This window comes from Cavia porcellus, unplaced genomic scaffold (genome assembly GCF_034190915.1).
Source record: "Cavia porcellus strain 051 isolate PalLab524CR breed Dunkin Hartley unplaced genomic scaffold, mCavPor4.1 scaffold_22, whole genome shotgun sequence".
Lineage (NCBI taxonomy): Eukaryota > Metazoa > Chordata > Mammalia > Rodentia > Caviidae > Cavia > Cavia porcellus.
In genome coordinates, this window is record NW_026947505.1 from 20,882,259 (window position 1) to 20,901,469 (window position 19,211).

The window sequence follows — 19,211 nt, forward strand, 5'->3', positions numbered from 1 at the left end:
GTATGATGAGGGCTGGGGGTTTAGTTCAGTGGCACAAGAGCCTGCCTGGCAAGCTCGAGGTTGTTTGATCCCCGACACCAAAAAGTTAAAAAAAAATAGGATGCCATGTTGCTTCTGTTTTACTGCAATACCAGGATACATTACATTTATATATATGCTTTGTCCTTGGCTTCTGGCACTGAGCTCTTTAAGCCCTTGATTTCCTAAGTGACACAAAATGATAGGAGCATCTTTTGTTGCAATATCTGTGTCTGCCTCTAGTTGCTGGCACAGAGCTCTTTCCGTTCCCTGGAGTTTTTCTAGTGACAGGAAATGAATCCTGGTAGGCTGTGGAATGGCTTCAGGATGGGGGCTGATAGCCAGAAACACCAAACACTGATTAGAAGCTTGGAACTCAAACCCAGGGACAGTACTCAGAGCTGGAGTTGGTGAGCGACCCCACCTATGTGATGAAACCTGCAGAGAACACCTACATCAGGAGATGCACAGCACTTCAGGGCTGGCGGAGCCATTCACAGGCCAAGGAAGGCGCACAGCCCACGTCTCCAAGGACAGAGGCTATGTCAAAGCATCCTGCGCACTCCTTCAGCAGCTGTTCATGTGTCCTTCACGACATCCTTCCTAACAAGCAGTCATTCCAGCAAACTCAAATCCAAGGACACCGCCTCAGGAAGCCCTAATTTATAGCCACGTGGTCCAAGGTAGAGGTGCTAATCTGGGACTTGAGGCTGGTATCTGAAAAGGGGGGGTGGTTTGTGAAACTGCTGGTGTCTGGAAAGTGGATGGGGGAGAACCTCATATTTTGGTGTCAGAAGTAATGTGAGTGATGACAGCAGGCTGCACTTATAAAAGCAAAAAGGCATTTTTCCTCTTATGTACTAAATGTAGATGAAAGCTATAAAAAGATTCATTTCACCTTAAACAAAATGCTTTAGCTGATAAGCTGTTTTGACCACAACCTATGATGAGAAATCATCTTATACACTGTACACACATGTAGATAAGCACACACCAGTAATTGACACAAGCTTCACAAACCACCAGCATTTATCCTGGGCAATGCATCCTTGTTCTATTCTATTCTATTTCTTTTCTTATTTTTTTAGGTACTGAGGAGTAAACTCAGGGCCTTTGAACTGAGTCATATCCCTAGCCTTTTAATTTATTTTTTATGTTTTAACTTAGTTACTAAGTTGCCAGGCTGGGGTCAAACTTGTGATTCTCTTAGTTTAGCCTCCTAGATTGATGGATTATAGGTGTACGCCAACACATTTGGCTTGTTTTTTCTTTTTCTTTCTTTCTTTCTTTTTTTTTTTTTTTTGAGACAGGGTCTTGCTTTATAGTTCAGGCTGGCCCTGAACTCACCATGTCACCCAGGCTGGCCTTGAATTCATGGTGATCCTCTTGCCTCAGAACACTGGGATTGCTTGCTGGTGCTCTCTACCATGACTGGCATGGCATCTTTTTTTTTTGGTATCAGTGGGGAAAACTCCTGACCTTACTCTCTCTGGCAGGTGCTGAGCCACTGAGCTATACCCCTTGGCATCTGTTTTTTAAAACTTGATCCTCTACCCGTCCATCATTCTCTCAGGCCAGGCTCCATGCACAGACCACAGCACTGCAGGGTGTGTTCACAAAGTACAGCCTCCGCTGTTCTAAGTCAGACATCAAAGGGATGTGGGCTGAGGATCTCAGCACGTTCAGATGTACAATCAAGACAAGGCAGAGATTTAATGCTAATACAGAAGGTGGCTGAAACCTCACGTGGCCAACTTCAAATGCCTGCTCTGGAGCAAGTGTGGGACCGGGAAGGTGCATGTGCTTCCTGAAACCATGCAGAGAGGGACCCTTGTCTCAGGCAAGAACAGTGGGAAGGGTTACCTCGGAACAAAGGAGTCACCAGTTCCATTACTCCCATAGGAAAATGAGGTGGCTCTCAAAATAGGGCAGAGTCATTCCTCAAGCCAAACATGGTGATGCATGCCTGTAATTCCAGCCCTTAGAAGGCTGAGGCAGGAGGAATCACTGCAAGTTCAAGGCCAGCCTGAACTACACAGTGAGATCTTGTCTCAAAAATCCAAAGCCAGTCTTCTGCACTACTTAGCCATACCACAAGACTGCTTTCTTTCCCAAAGTAGTCAAAAGCCCACATTTATATTACCTCAGTCAACTTAGAGACATAAGATTTCCTATTATTTTCTTGTGCATTTAGAGATAGAACATACTGCAAAGCGCCAGCTAAACTATTACGTGTCCTCTTAAACACCTACAAAATAAATGACTTTTAAATTTCAGGGCTACAGAAAGTCACTTCTCTTAAGACACTTGTGTGCCTCCATCCTAACTCCAGCCTCACTCAGACAAGAAGTGCCCAACTCAGAATTCCCTCTTTTCTTTTAATTATTGGGCTTTACAGAACTGAAGGCTCAATTAGATTTATTCGCACTCTGTACTTGACAACAGTTATTTCTATTCATGGCAAATGCTTTCTCTTGTTTTCACTTTAAATACTTTCATTATTTTATTTGAAACTATGATGAATTTTGAAGATGTTTCTCAAATCTTTTCCTGGAACATCTAAAGATGTTCCTAAAAGCAGGAAAACAAAAGTCCTAAAGAAAAATAAACATTGGAATTTGGAAAACATCCAAATCAATGGACAGCTTCCCAAAATAAAGTCTTCTGAGAGTTTACAACTGGTAACTCCAAAAAGCTGATTTCTGCATCAGCTGCTTCACAAGTAACCTGATAATACTGTGCTGCTAGCAGCAGTGTGAGAAAAATACGTCATCTGTTTGGATCCGCCAGGAACTCAGGTGTTTGCCTTTGGTGTCATCTCTGCCATGTGAGGGGATTCCGAGTAAGGCGGGCGTGAGAGTGGCTTCTCCAGACACGGCAGCCTTTATGTTCCGGTCTTGGAAACCACACAGAAAGTGGAGCCAGACTAGGACCCAACATAAAAATCACTTGCTAAGCCTGCCTTGATGGTCTGAGGGTTAGTCAGGAAGGAATGTACGTGTTTTGAAAGATGCCAGCTGGGGTTAAAAAAAAAAAAGCCCAAATTAAATATGTTCAGTGTGTACCTCCTAGAACTAAGGGTTGAAGACAGACATTCCAACCTGTTTTGTGGTAAATTCCAAAGGCTAAATCGAGTTTTAACTATCCCTCCTGCCAGGGTGGTACTACATTGTTGCCCGGTTTGCCTTCAATTTCTGGGCTCAAATGATCTTCTTCTGCCAGCCTCCTGCATACAGGGTACTACAGGCATGGGCCACCATGCTTGGGTCTACACTGCTATTTTTAACGTCAATGGTGACTGACATTAAAGCTCTCTTTGGCTCTTTTTGGTCCTTTCCAATTTAATAAACATTTATTAAGTACAAGGTATACGTCTAAGTATTGCACAAGATGTGAAGATTAACAAATGGGCTGACTCTGTCCTTAAACTGTCACTTAAAGGGAAAATGCAAACTGCAGTTGAAATTATCGCAAAAATCTCTTTACATTGGAGGTGGGGAAGGACACAAAATGTCGAACCTTTCCGAGAGTAAAAAAGCAAAACCTTCTAGGTGCTTTTTGATTCTGCCTTACCACCTCATTTCGACACCCAATGCTCAGTAATCACTGATTAACAAACGCTTGCTTGCCTGATGGATTACATTTAAAAAAATTTTTTTTGGCACTGAGGATTGAACCTGGGGCCTTCTCACTAAATCATGTTCCCAGCCCTTTCAAAAATTTTGAGACAGGGTCTTGCTAAGTACTTACGCTATCCAGGCTTGCATCAAACATGCAATTCCCCTGTGCCTCCTGGAGTGCTGGGAGTACAGGGGTGCACGATATGCCCAGCACAAATTTTAAAAATCCGATGAAGAATTTCTGGTTTGATTTTTTTTAAAGAAAAAATCATGTCTACAGTTTCATTCTTAGCTTAGACTTATAAATAATCCTTTTATAAACCATTTTACCTATGGTTTATATGTATCGTTAATTCTTAAAAATCAGTATTTTGAGTTTCCTAGACATGTTATGTGAAAAGAATTCCAGGTTGGCCGCCAGTTCTGAAGCACTGGCAGCAGCATACATTATGACAGGCGAACACAGCGTTACAGGCACACCACCTACCTCGTTCACAGTCAGAACTGGAAGGTTGGTCCTGGAGGGCTGCCTGGTCCTCGATGCTTTCAGGGGTCTTTTGAACTGGGGAAAGTCTTGTTTTGGAACAAATGTTTCAGTTGATACAGATGAGCAATGTCTCTTTAATATTTTTATAAACCACTGGGAACCCAAAAGAGATGGTTTGTGGGTCACTTTCCTATGAGTACCAAGTGATTTCATGGTTAGAAGGTGCCCTTTGTCATCCTGGCAGTGTGCAGTCGTTAATGGAGACAGTCTGCTTGCATCTGAAATTTTCCAGTTCATTTCCAGGACCCGAGGCTTGCTCAAGCCATCAGCTGCTGTAACAGGAAAGTGTGACTCCAGGTTTTGGTGGATCATCAGGGTGCTGTTGCATGTTGGATTTCCAAACTCCTTTAGTGGTTTTAAAGTCAGATGAACCAATCTTTGGCATGGATGTGCTTTTGATAATACACTGTGAGATCCGGTGAGAGCTCTGAGAAGTCTGGCTGACATTATCACATCCCAAGCTGAAAGAAAAAAAGAACTTCAAAATTCAAGTTATTTAAAAAATATTTCATAAAAGATACGCACATAAGATATTTCCCCAGGAAAGAGGCATATTTCTGTTAAAAACTGTTTAAAATAGGTTGGGTGTGGTGTCATAGCCGTGTAATCCTGACACTCAGGAGACTGAGGCAGGAGGATCACCCTAAATCTGAGGGCCAGCCTGGGCTACATAGTGCGTTCAAGGTTGGCCTGAACTACATAGTGAGACCCTGTCTCAAAACAAAGAAATAAACTAACCAACCAACCAACCAACCAACCCAAACAAAAAATATGAAACAGAGACCTCTAAATTCTAATTAAAGAAGAGGGTGAAAACCACACCTTCCTGTGAGCCAGCTGGTACAGGGGCTGGGAAAAAGAAGAGAGCCCCTCCCTCCGGGTAAGCAGCTGGCTGACTGAGAGGGACTCAGGGTGGGGTGACTGACAGCAGCTGAGGTGCAAGGAATAGCCTGATGCTTGTATTGTTTGACTGACTCTGCGGGCCTGGGGCTGGAGGTCTGGGCATCTACTTGGAGGATGGCAGTGTGTACTGTGGCAACTGCGGGGAATTTCCTCCTGTCTTGTTTTTGAAATCCAATGTTTTATTTCATTTTACTGTTTCGTTTTGTTCCTGTATCTGGTAATCTGAGCAACTATTTTGAAGATAACAGTATGCAATATAACAACCATTGTTAAACTTCTATCATCTTGTTTTAAAAACTGATATAATTATTGTTTTTTTATTGTTGTTTTTCTGGTTTGTTTGCTTCTTGATTTTTCTGGTTTTTTTCTCTTTAAAATTAAAAAAAAGTGAACTACTCTATGTAACATTATAGGTAAATATCCGGTGCCCAACACAAGGGGAAAAAAGTGAAAAACATAATTGTAGGGCTGGGGCTCAGTGGTAGAATGCTTGCCTAGTATGTGCAAGGTCCTGGATGTGATCTTTGGTGCTGTCAAAACAATTAAAAACAGTGTATGTTTATCTGCATATATACATATAAAAGCTTTCTGCCATTTTGCTTTCCATTTTTCAATTAGTCAGTAATTGGCTTTTTTTCTAGAAGATTCCAAGATTATAAGGCTACTGACATTACAAGGACCTTCAGAGAGGAAAAAGGGATAGGGTCTCTTCCTTCCTTGCATTAACATACAAATTATTATGCTTACAAATTCCCTTACTCAGTTTTATTCATCCTCAATAATGAGGTAATAACTAAGTGAGGCCAGGGATGAGTCCTGGAAAGTGACCATTTCCTTATACTTCTGAGCTGTCCTGGAAGGGGCAGGTTTTCAACTGTTCCTTAATTCCCTGAACAGACCCTGCCCCTGGGGGCAGCAGGGAGACAGACACACAGGAGCTCATCCTGTTCTGCCTGATGAGTCATAAAGGCTGCAGAAAGATTTATGCTACTTTTTCAGCTTGGAGCTGGGCATGGGGGAGGGACCGGTCAGGCAGTCAATAACACACACAGCTCAAAGGAAATGGACTGCATACATGATTTCCTCCTTATTTATACTCTAAAATATGCCTTCGTTCAAAACTAAACTTAGGCCAAGGGATGTGGCTCAGTTGAAGAATGCTTGTCTAGTGTGCAGGCCTTGGGTTGGATCCACTGCACCCCCAAAAGGAGAGGGAAAAGTCAACCTATAATAGGTGATCACTTCTTTTCAAAAATCACCTTAGGTGCTAGCGATACAAGTATAAATCAGCAACTTCAGAAATAGCAGTCCAGCTAAGGAAAAAAATGATATGATGAACAAGTGCTGTGGGGTCCTGAGAAGGAGCATCTGAGGTGAGGAGTGGTTGTGACACTCAGGTGACTTTTGGACTGGGTCTTGAAAGGGCAGAGGGGTCAATCAGCAAGTCAAACAGCCTAGGTACACCGTACTGTTTACCTAACAGATGCAACTTCCAGGGTGGGAGGAGATACAGGAGGTAAGGACAGGAAAGCAGCCTGCGGCCAGAGCCTGCACAGATCCAGTAAGTGATCCTACAAAGTCTTCCGCAGGAGGAGGGCAGCCAGGCTTTCAGAGTTGAGGTTCACACAGTTAGACGTATGTGGCATCTTTGGTAAAGATGTGATCAAGGAACTGACAGAGACTAAGACACTATCTTCTAGCACTGTCTCTGTTTCACCTCACATTAACCCAGAGAGGCATTTACTGATGTGGAGACTGAGTTTTAAAGAGGACAATAACTCACAGTCAGCTACCTGCAGAGATGTTACTAGAGTCCAGGCTTTTCCATCCCAAAGTTTACACCATGCTGGAACACTCCCCTTCAAAGGGCAAGGCTGAGCCACAGCAATGTTTACCCAGCAGAACCTGCTGCTCTCAAGTGAAAAGCTGGTACTCTGCGTTTAGTTCTTGTTCATCTGTAATTGCGCTATTCTTTGTCGGATGACCAGAGAGTTTTTGTTTGGCTTTGGCTTTTGAGGCAGGGCTTTGCTATGTAGACCAGACTAGCCTAGGACTTGTGATCCTCCTGCCTCAACCTCCCAAACGATGGGATTGTAAGTGTGTACCACTGTACCTAGCCGAACCAGTTGGGTTCTACCTGATGTAGCTGAAGAGTCCCATGTTCAGCCTGTGAGATGTTGCCAGGTTTTAAAGCTCAGGGCACAGAAGGGTGGCGGCTGAGCCCTTGTGCTCACTGCGTGGCAATGCCAGGGCCTTCCTTGGACACTGGGATGCTGGGTGCCACAGTCCTGGGTCTGCGCCTAGGGGGACATGGGGTTCTTCCTTCTCTCCACTGTGCCTCAACTCATTGGGTATCACTGGAGGAGCATCGGAGTTTTTATACCTAAGGGCTGGGCCTGGAGGATGACTACTTTGCACACTTGTCTCCTAGGTACTGTGTGTGTGTGTTCCCGTGCTATTGAAGTTGACATCCTTGCAGATTCAGCCCCGTGTTTCTGACAGGTTGTAGGAAGCAATGATAATTTTGGCTTTTTCAGTTTTGTCTTCAGACAATGAAAGGTTTTTGTCAAATAGCTGAGTGTCAATATGAGTTCTATGGCTTCAATCTCCTTTCAACATAAAATTCTTAAGAGTCAAAACAAAGGATGGGGGGCAAATTTAAAAAAGGAAAAGAAAAGAAAGAAAACCAAGCCAAAAGAAAAAGAAAAAGAAATCTAATGGCTGCTTTAGCATGGAAGCTACATGAAGCCCTATCACAGAAATGTAAAAGCTACAGGACAAACAACCAACCATCCAACCACTGGGGAAGTCAGTGTGGAGATCCCTTAAAAAAACTAAAACATTGGGGGCTGGGGATTTAGCTCAGCAGCATAAGCACCTGCCTTGCAAGCAGGCAGTCGTGAGTTCGATCCCCGGTACCAATAAAAAAACAAACAAACAAAAAAAACTAAAACATTTCACCCAGCTATTCTCCTTCTTGGTATTTTCCTGAAAGAATTAAAAGCAGTGATATATGCACACCCACGTTTATGGCAGCACAGTTTTTAATAGCTAAATCTTTGAAACAGCTCAAGGGCCTATAGCCTGGTGAATGGATAAAGAAGATGTGGCTCTTTTATATAACGGAGTACTACTCCATTGTAAAGAAAGATAAACTTGAGACACTTCTAGGCAAATGGATATATGTTGAGATCATGCTCTTAAGTGAAATGAACTGGACACGTGTGAATATTGCATTGTTTCTCTGGTGTGAGAGACAGCAAATAAGGATCAAAATGTATACTAGATATTGTGAAATAGCAATAAAATGTTCAAGTAGGAAGGGGAGGAGGGGAGAGGGGAGGGAGAAAGGACAGAAGGGAAAAGTAAAAAAAGAAAAGAACAAGAGAAAAAAATGGAACAAAGCTTTTGTAAATGGGGAGAGGAGGAGGGATTGAAGGGAGGGCAGGGGGTTGGGGAAGAAGTCACATAATGTACAAGTATAAATTCTCTATGAGAAATGTGATAACCTGTCTGTCTTCTATTTTGGGCCCATACACTTTACCTTTCCCCCTGCTATGACAGCATCAAGCCCTCCATCTGTAAGCTGACTCTGACTCCTTTCTACCTGGCTTCCCTCTCATCCATGCCATTTTCTCCCCCTCTCTCAGAACATCCCTATTAGCCTACATTTATGCTAGACTATTTCTCACCTTAAACAGTCTCTCATCTCAGAGATCCTTTCCAAAGGAGTTTCATTTACTATCTCCAATTCTTTTTCCCTACTTGCTTTCAAATTCACTCCATTTGGGCTTTTATCTCTATACTTTACCCAAACTAGATCATCTATGACCTCTGTATTTCTAAATTCTCTGCCCATTTCTCAGTCAACGTTTTACCTGACTACCAGGGGCATCTGGCGCAGCCCATCACCCCGGCCTCCTTGAAGCGTCCTCTTCACTGGGCTCCGACGATGCCACACGGCTGCTGTCCTCATTTCTCACTGGCTGTACCTTCTGTCTGGTTTCACCAGGACTCAGTCTCTGGGCCCCATTTCTTCCCAATCAGCCTCTTGACAATCTTTAGTTTTATAAACTCTCTAAACACTGATAAACAGGAAATATGTATCCCTCTGGGAAGCACTAGACACATAACATGTTCAACACTGAGTGCTGAAATCTTCCCAGAAAACTATTCTTTCCGTAGTCTTTCTCCTTTACAACAGCAATTATATCCATATATTTCTCTAAAGTCAAAAAAATCTGGCATGTGCCTTGATTCTTCTTTTCATTCCCCATACCCAATCCGGCAGGAAGTGCCCTGGTCTTCTTAAAATGGGATTCATAATGTTACATTCTCTACCCTCTACAGTTCTCTCCCTTACTAATTCTAATAACCTTCACCTCTTGATCTGGTCCTTGTGTTCTTCTCCCAGGGATCTGTAAGGTTCCCTCCTTTTAAAAGTCTGCTTCACCTAGTGAAGCCTTCCCCAACCGCTCCATTTAATGCACAGCCAGCACCCTCTCTCTCTCCCTCTACTTTCTATTTCTCCATTGCATTTACCATCCTTGGACACCCTGGGTTTTCTCTTTCATTCATACAACAATTACAAACTGAGTCCTTACCGCATGCTTATTGCTAATACAGCTGGGAGTAAAACAAACAAAAAGCCTTTTGAACCTTGTGAGAATAGCAAACAATAAACACCACCAAGTCAGCAAAAATCTATAGTAGATGACAGAACTAAAGGGAGCAAAATGAAAAGGAAAGATTTTTTTCTCTCTGCTAGAAAGATCCATGAAAACAGAGACTTCTGTGTTTATTCATGCTGCAGCTCTTGTGACAATGATATCTGTCTGACACATAGTTATCAACTGCCTTTTGTGGCTTTTTCTTTTGCATTGTTTCTTTGTCTTTTTTTTTGAGTTAGCGACTTGCTATGCAGTCCAGGTGGGCCTAGAACTCACTGTGTAACCCTGGCTGGCTATGAATCTGGAGCAGTCCTCCTGCCTCAGCTTCCAAGTGTTGGGATTATAGGCGTGCACCAGCACACCCAGCTAGGTATCAACTGACTTATAAAAATGAAACAATGATGTGAGGTGGGGATTCAACACAGATAGATAAAGGAGCTACGCTGGTTGTACTCAAGAGAAAATTAACTAAAAATGGTAATTAGAAGAAAGGGCAGGAGGACACATAACTTGATGCCAAAATTAACTGGAAATAAGAGACTTGCAGACAAATAAAACACAGGTACAGGAATTTGTAAAAAGGTGGAGCAGTCCCTAAGAATACCTGTGGGACCTCTGCCTCTCGCTAGTGCAGGAACTGTCATTGCAATTACTTCCCCAAAAGTGGATGAAACTCAAAGAGCATGCAGAATCAGCCCACACAGGACAGACTTTGGGTACACAGCCCCTTGGCCTTTTTTACCCTCCTCTCAACAGTGGACGCTGCAGCACGCCAGCATATTTTGCCAGGACACAAAGGGGCAAGTGACCAGGAAGCTGCTTCCTCCCCAGTGGTCCACCAGTTTGTTCTCAGAATATGGGAAGATAAAAGCAACCTCTGACTGAGTTGGGAACTATCAGGGACATAAAAGTGAGCCAACCCAGAGTCCTCCAGGGAGAAACACACCCGGGAGCAGGGCAATTAAGTCTGCAAACTGCAGACGCTGATCAGAACCTCTGCAGACACCGAGGAGAGGCGCCTGCAGTGAAGACAGCAAGTCTGCCTGTAGCACTCCTACCCAACCCCCTCCAGGCTGTGGGAGAGGGAGAGAGACGAGCCAGCGGAGTGCAACGGAGGCGCTGGCTGAATGCTAGTCTTGGACTGACTTTGTGTACGGGTTGAAAGCCCATGGCAACTGGGTGAATGACCAATGTGGAGACATAAGGATAAGGCGATTACATGGGCAGGCTGTCAAGGGACAATGAGAAAACTGCTGGCTGAAGACACCTGCCCCAGTCCCCTTGGCCTTAACCTTGGAAGTCAAGATCAGCCTGCAAGTCTGGAGCTTAAAGAACAGAGTCGAGGCACACTGAGCTCACTGCAGGATGGATGGCAGTGCGCTGCACCCAGCACTGATCCTACTGCAGACTGAGTGCGGTCACGCTACATAGATTTGAGCTGTGACTCAGACACTAGCACAGAAGTGCAGACAGCAGAAGACAGTGGGGGCCTGTGATCAGAGGAATTTTTTCTTTTCTCTACTTCTTTTTCTTTTTTATTGTTTAGGTTTTTATCTCTGTTGTTTGTTTGTTTGTTTTTTTCCTCTTTCTTTTCTCAACTGTCTTTTGATATTTTGGATTTTCTCATGTTTTTAGTTTTCTGGTTTGCTTTGATCTCTTTTGGCTCTTCCTTCATTCTTTCCTGTCTTCTTCTCCAGTGTTCCAAAGCTTGGGTGATTTCATTTGTCCCTCAGCATTGCTTCCAATAGTGTTCTCTTCATTTACTTTTCCATTTTTCCCCCTATCCCCCTTAATTCCTCCCTGCCCAGGGCAAAAGCACTCTACTAAGGGGAATACAAATTCCTGGTTTGTGTTGGATTTTGTAGTATAACTATAGATCTTACTCCTATCGTTAATGGTACCAAATTAATAATTACCACAGTTTGTCAGTTTTGAGGCTGTGCTTGATGCTATGTTATTGCTAATTGCACAACTTTAGCCAGGGTGTCATATCTGTCATATCTATTGTGATCAGTTATATTTCCTTGTATGACAAAACTGTGACTGACTGGGGCCATATTCATTACCATGGTCCACTATTAAAGGCCCAGGTGTGGGTTCATATAGACAGTAACTTCTTATCCCTAGCAAAGTGGGAAGGTAGACTCTCGGAACAGCTATACAAGGAAGACATCTCTGAGGAACAGACATTTCCTAAGATAGCCTTGATACTAAAAAGCTGCCTAACATAAGCAATTTATAAGCATTAGCACAGAAAGAAGTTTTTAAACACTAGAAAGGGAGAAGGCACAGAAACAAGATGCAACCCCAGATCTCCAGCCCACCCAGGGCAAGTCCAGGGGACAATGAGGAGGACAAAATCAGAAACCATCCAACTGAATTTTCTGAAATAAGAGTAGTGGAAGTAACAAAACAGATGAATGGGGCTATAGAAAAAAAAAAATCAGATCAGAAATAATTTCTCAGGTTAAAAAAATTATAATCACAATGAAGGATTTGGCTAGGGAACCTGGAGTATATAGATTTTTAAAAATATGAGCTTAGAAAAATGATGGAAACCATGAATGACCAACACGGCAAAGAAATGGAATCTATGGAACAGATTCAACTGTATAGCCAGGATATTAAAAATCCTACTGAAAGTATATGCAGCAGAGTAAACCAAAGTGAGGACAAAATATAGGATCCAGAAAATAGGATCATGGTTAATGATCAAAAAGATGTTGAAAACAGCAAAGGGCCAGGAAAAATCAATCCAACAGCTGATCAGAGTCTATGAAAAAGCAGGAGATATTGCAAATGTCATAAAGAACCTGTTCACATGAGTAATGGCAGAAAACTTCCCAAGCATGGAAAAAGAATTCAACATATAAGGGGGCTGGGGATTTAGCTCAGCGGCATAAGCACCTGCCTTGCAAGCAGGCGGTCGTGAGTTCGATCCCTGGTACTGATAAAAATGAAAAAGACAAAAAACAAAACAAAACGAAACAAAACAAAACCCACCAGAATTCAACATATAGCGGAAGTGTGGCATAGTTGTGACCAAAAAAAAAAAAAAAAAAAAAAAAAAAAAAATCCACCCCAAAGCAGGTAATAGTTAAGATTCCAGAAATTCAGCACAAGAACAAAATATTAAAAGCCATTAGAAAAAAAGAAACAAATCATCTCCAAAGCAAACCCCAACAGAATCACAGCAAACTTCTCAACGAAACCCTTAAGTCAAGGAGAGGTTGGAGTGAAGTATTTCAAGTCTTAAAAGAAAACAACCTCCAACCCAGGCTGATATACCTTGCAAACTATCTTTTAAAATCAATGAAGAAGGGGCTGGGGATTTAGCTCAGCGGCATAATCGCCTGCCTTGCAAGCAGGCAGTCATGAGTTCGATCCCTGGTACCGATAAAAACGAAAAAGACAAAAAAAAAAAAAATCAATGAAGAAATAATATACTTCCATGACCAAGGACATCTGAAGAAATTCATGATCACCAACCAGAATTCCAAAATGTTCTGAAGGATATTCTATAAATAGATAAGGGAGACTACAATTCTCCATGAAAACTAATAGAATCCACTGGGTAAGGCAAGCAATTAAACATGGGAAAGAAAAGAGAATCAACAATCGTAAAATAATATGACAAGGACTGGGGTAGTGGTGCATATCTGTATTCCCTGCACTTGGGAGGGTAGGGCAGAAGGATCACTGTGCATTCAAGGCATCCTGGGTTACATAAGGAAGATCAAGGTCAGCCTGCACTACATAATGAGATCCTGTCTCAACGAAATCAAAATAAACAAACAAATCAAATTTATGACTATCTATGTAAATCATATCAATTCACCAATCAAAAAATCCCCACACTGGCAGAATGGATCAAGAAACAAGATTCCACAATATGCTGTACACAAGAAACACATTGAACTCAAAAAGACATTCAAACACTAATGGATATGAAAAATCAAACAAGCACTAACACAATTACAATGGGGGATCTCAATATCCAGATCAACTAGACAAAATCAACAAAGAAATATCAGAACTGAACCAAACCTATGAGCAAAAGGACTTAGTAGATGTCTACAGAGTGTTCCAACACACATCAGAATATGCATTCTTCTCAGTTGCGCGTGGGATATTCTTGAAAACATACTAGCTCTCAGAACATGCTTAAGTAAATGCAAAGGAACTGAAATTATCTCATGCATATTCTCAGACCATAGTGGTGAATTTCCACATCAGGAAAACAGAGTGAGCTAAAATAAATAATCCAATGTTGAAACTCAAGCTTCTACAAAAAGAATAAATCAAGCCCAAACCTTGTATAAAGGAGGAAATTATACAAGTCAGAGCACAAATTAATGCAGCTAAGACTAAGAAAACAATAAAAAGAATCAATGAATTGAAGAGTTGGTTAAATTTCAAAGATTAAATAAAACTGACAAACCCTTAACCAACCTTTTCAAAAAAAAGGAAAGACTCAAATCCATGCAATTAGGAGTGAAAGGGATGAAATCACAACAGATTATGCAGAAATCAAGAAGATCATCAGTATCTATTTTGAGAACCTACATTCAAGTGAGATGGAAACCAGAGAAGAAATGGACAGATTCCTAGACACACACGAATTACCAAAGCTGAATCAAGATGTAAAAATCCTAAATGACCCAAAATCAGTCAATTAAATTAAGATGTGATTAAAAAACCTAACAACAAAGAAAAGCTCAGGTCCTGACAGACTGACTGCTAAATTCTGCAAAAAATGTAGAGAAGATACATTGTCGCTATTCTTCAAACTCAGTTAAACAGAAAGGAAAGCATGCATTACCCTGATATCAAAACCAAGGAAGGTTCCATCCCCCCTCCCCCAAAGAGCTAAGACCAATCTCCCAAATGAATATACATGGAAAAATCCTCAGGAAGACACTGGTAAGCAGAATACAGAAAATCATCAAGAAAATTATACACAATGACCATGTAGAATTCATCTCAGGGATGCAGGGATACTTCAACATACACAAATCAATAAATATAATACTCCATACTAAGTGAGAGCCAAGGACAAAAAAAACCACATAACCATCTCAATAGATATAGAAAAAGCATTTGACAAAGTGCAACACCCATTAAAAAAAACCAACAGAAAATTGGAATAGATGGTCTTTATCTCAACCTAATAAAAGCTATCTATGACAAATTTATTTTATTTTAAAGAGAAAAAAATAAAACCAAAATTTCAAAACACAATAGTTAGGGGGTAACAATATACATTGCATATTGTTATTTTCAGATCAATTACTCAGAGTACAAGATATCTGCATTTAACTGTCCAAACAATACTAGAACAAACTTTTCTCTTCAGTGAATTTACTACAGAAATCAGTAGTATAACTACTTTAACTTCTATGACAAACCAACAACCAATATCATGCTAAATGGTCAAAAAATGAAAACTTTCATTCTAAAATCAGGAACAAGACAAGGATGTATAATATCACACACAGTTCTGGAAACATTAGCCAGACATTAGCAATTAGACAAGAGGAAAAAAAAAAAACATTAGCCAAACATTAGCAATTAGACAAGAGAAAAAAAAAACAAATAGGATAGGAAAGGAAGAAATTAAATTATCATTATTTGCAGATAACATGATTCTATGCATAGAACACCCTCAAAATTCCACCAATAAATGTCGATTTAATAACCAAATTCAGGGGCATAGCTGGATACAAAGTCAACACTCAAAAATCAATAGCATTCTTCTACACAAATAAACTTAGTGAGAAAAAAATTAGGGAAACCACCTCCTCACAACAGCATCAGAAAAACTGAAATATTCAGGAATCAATTTAACAAAGGAAGTAAAAGACCTTTACAATGAAAAGTGAAGTACTCTGAAAAGAGATTGAAGAGGATATCAGAAAACAAAAAGCTATTCCTTGTTCTTATGTAGGAAGAACCAAGAAAGTCAAAATGACCATACTGATTTAATTATGGAATCCCAATTAAAGCATCAACAGCATCCTTTATACAATTAGGGAAAACAATCCTAAAACTTATTTGAAATCTGAAGAGACCTGCAATAGCAAAAGCAATTCTGAGCAAAAAAGGGCAAGCCAGGGGCATCACAGTGCCTGACTTGAAATAACAATTGTTTTGAGACAGGGTTTTGTTATGCAGTTCAGGTTGGGCTGTGAACTCACTTTGTAGTCCAGGCTGGTCTCAAACTTGCACCAATGTTTCTGTTTCAGCCTTCCAAGTGCTGGGATTACAGGTGTGTGCCACCACATCCAGCTCCTGACTTGCAACTATACTAAAAATCTACTGTTATGGTTTGTATTTAGTTGTCCCTCCAAAGTTTCACACAGTCTTAGTTTCACGCAGTCTTACATGGGGCTCTTCCAGGGGTGGCTGAATCTAGATGTGTGTGATGCTGGGATTAACAGTGTGTGATTAGTAAATCAACCCAATGATTGGTCTGTTTTAATTCTGCCTAGGATTAAGGGTGTGAGTGCTATACCCTCGCTAGGGCAGGTAGCCTGTCTATAATACAAGGGAAGAAAGAGGCTTGTGTTTCCTCCTTGTTGTTTCTGTTGTCCTTCATTTTCGGGAACCACTGCCCTTTTGCCATGTACCGTCCTCTCTTGGAGCCATCTGTTTATTGATTGAACCTCTACAAACTGTCAGCTAAATAAACCTTTCTTCTTTAACTTTGGGTTTTGGTTATTCTGTCTCAGCAATGAGAAAAGTAAGTTAACACAGCTACCATGATAAAAAGCAGTATGGTACTGGCAAAACCCAAAACAAAACAGATCTGAGGATCAATGGAATAGACTAGAAAATATAGAATAACTAAATACATTTAGCCTCCTTATCTTGGATAAGTGGTCAAACACCTTCACTGGAAGAAAGCCTCTGTTAAGGTTTATGTTGGTGGCCCCCAAGCCTCATGCCTTTGCATTATGCATCTGTGATTGGTTTACTGTCTAGTGCTTAAGACTGGGGGAGTGAGTGTTACACTGGTGGAGCCAAGATGTGATGTAATGGCAAAAAAAGGCATGTCTTGCCCTGTTGCTGGTTTCCTCCTTGCTGTTAGAGCAGCCACGGTAAACTTCGCCCCCGGCATGCCACCCGGCCTTAGAGACAGCTAAATATAGACTAAAACCTCTACAAACTATAAAAAATAAACCTTTCCTTTCCCAACTTTGTGCATCAGATATTTTGTCTCAGCGACAAAAAAATAACTAAGACAGCCTCTTTTTAAATGGTGCTGGAAAAAGTGCCTTTCCACATGCTTCAGATTAAATCTAGACCTGCACCTCTCACTATATGTACTAAACCAAAATCAAAACAGATCAGAGATCTAAATATTAATACAGAAACACTAAATCTGCTGGAAGACAGATTATGTAGAACTTTTTTTTGGTCTTTTTCCTTTTTATTGGTACCGGGGATTGTCACGACTGCCTGCTTGCAAGGCAGGTGCTTATGCCGCTGAGCCAAACCTCCAGCCCCATTAGGTAGAATTTTTGAAGACACAAAGTGTAGGCAACAACTTTATGAACAAACCCCAATCTTGCCAGAAATATGAAGAATCAACAATAGGGATCTTGGCTTATTAAAAAGCTTTTGCACAGCCAGGAAACAACCCACAACACGGGTTTTTGCCAGCTGTGCCTTAGACAAACAGCTAACATCTAAAATACATACAGAACTAAAAAAAAAAAAAATCAGACACCCTAATTTAAAGACGCAATCCAAATCTGGGCATCTGAAATGATTAGACGCTGCTCAATTAATAGAAAAAGCAAATAAATATATGAAAAAATATTCAACATCACTAGTCTTTCAAGAGATGTAAATTAAAACAACACTGGTATTTCATCTCACCCCAGAACAAATGGCTATTACCAAGAAATCAACCAATACCAAATGCTGGTGGTGCTCTGGGGGAAAATGGAACTCCTCTTCACTGTTGGTGGGAGTATAGACCAGTGTGACCACTGTGGAAATCAGTGTGGAGATTCCTCCAAAAACTAGCAGTAGATGTTCCACTTGACATGGCATTTCTGATTCTAGGTATCTTTCCTAAAGAATTAAAAGCATTGTACCACAGTGATATATGCACAGCCACGTTTATAGCAGCACAGTTTGTAACAGCTCAATGTTGGAAACAGAAGATGTGGTATCTTTATAAAACAGAGTACTATTATGCTATAAAGGAAGATGAACGACACATTTCTAGGTAAATGGGTGTAACTTGAGATCACATTCATAAATGAAATAAATCAGACTCGGATGTGTAAACATCATATTGTCTCCCTAGTATGAGAAACTGAAAGAGATCTAGGATCTAAAATGCACAACAGATCTAAAATGTACAACAGATATTGTGAAATGGGAAGAAACTTTAAAAGGAAAGAGAAACTGGGATGGGGAAAGGAGAAAAGGAAGAGAAAAGCAAGATACACATGCAAAATAGTTAAGATAGTTACATTCCCCATTCTCTTCAGTGAAATAAATCGGACACACAAGTTTAAATATCTCATTGTTTTTCTGTTGTGAAAAATCAAAAGTGTAAATAAGGACCAAAATGCATAAAGGATATTGAAAAATCGGAAAATGTTCAAATGGGAAAGTGTATAAGGAAGGGGGAAGGGGAAAAAGAAAAAAGAGAATAGAAGGAAAAAATGCAAATAAAGCTTTTATAAGTAAGGAGGGGAAGAGGAGTTGGAGGGAGGGGAGGGGAATGAGAAAAAAGCATCAAGATATGTCATCTACAGGTACAAATTCCATGTAAATGTTATCATTATGTATCAATAAAATCATTTTTAAAAAATGAAACAAAGCAGCTACTCAGTCCTTGGGCACGTTTCTACTATTTAAGTGCAAAAAGATCAATTAAGAAAATGGTTACAGCTAAACTACGATTCAATGGTAAGTGATGCTAAGGTAATCTTTGGGAGCATGCCTACAATTCCTTAGTTAAAAATGACTTTATTCATTTTTGCAGCTGCCACTGTGTCCTAGCTGAAAAATGGGGTCAATAAGTGTTTGCTGACTGAATGCGTTTTCACTTCCAGCTAAGTGGACCAAAGATCACAGCCTGCGATGTCGGGTCTGAGCGGTACTGACGAAATCTGTGGGTGATCTGTGAGGCTTCCAGCACCACGGCAGAGAGCTCTGTGTCGGACCACACCAGTGTTACGAAAGGCAGTGCACTAACCTCTCCACGGGAAAAGAAGATGGAAGCGCCAAGGGTGCGAGCGTCCGCGGTGGGACTGTAGGGACAGGTACAGTCGCCGGGAGCTCGCAGCTCGCAGAAGCAAGCCTCGGGTAAAGGCGTTCAAGCCCAGCGCCCGCAGTGCGCAGGCGCACAGAACTCTAGGCAGGAGGTCCGAGCTGTGGGACCACGTGACCTCCCTGCCACGTGACCCGGCGCCGCGACCTCTTCCGCTC

General features: G+C 41.3%; 1 protein-coding gene across 3 annotated transcripts in view; it reads right to left on the reverse strand.

The window, feature by feature from the left end:
• Window positions 1–19,159, reverse strand: part of Rmnd1 (required for meiotic nuclear division 1 homolog) — a 47,551-nt gene extending 28,392 nt beyond the window's left edge. For 2 of the 3 annotated variants that reach the window (XM_003468512.5, XM_063232910.1), the window contains exons 1-2: window positions 18,979–19,159; window positions 4,126–4,646 (exon numbers count right to left, since the gene is read on the reverse strand). In XM_003468512.5, the coding sequence (XP_003468560.1) occupies window positions 4,126–4,632 (507 nt within the window). In that variant the 5' untranslated portion in view covers window positions 4,633–4,646; window positions 18,979–19,159. Of the gene's footprint in view, window positions 1–4,125; window positions 4,647–8,966; window positions 9,486–18,978 lie in introns of those variants that run through there. The other variant, XM_063232911.1, reaches the window with a different exon arrangement.
• Window positions 19,160–19,211: the final 52 nt, after the last annotated feature.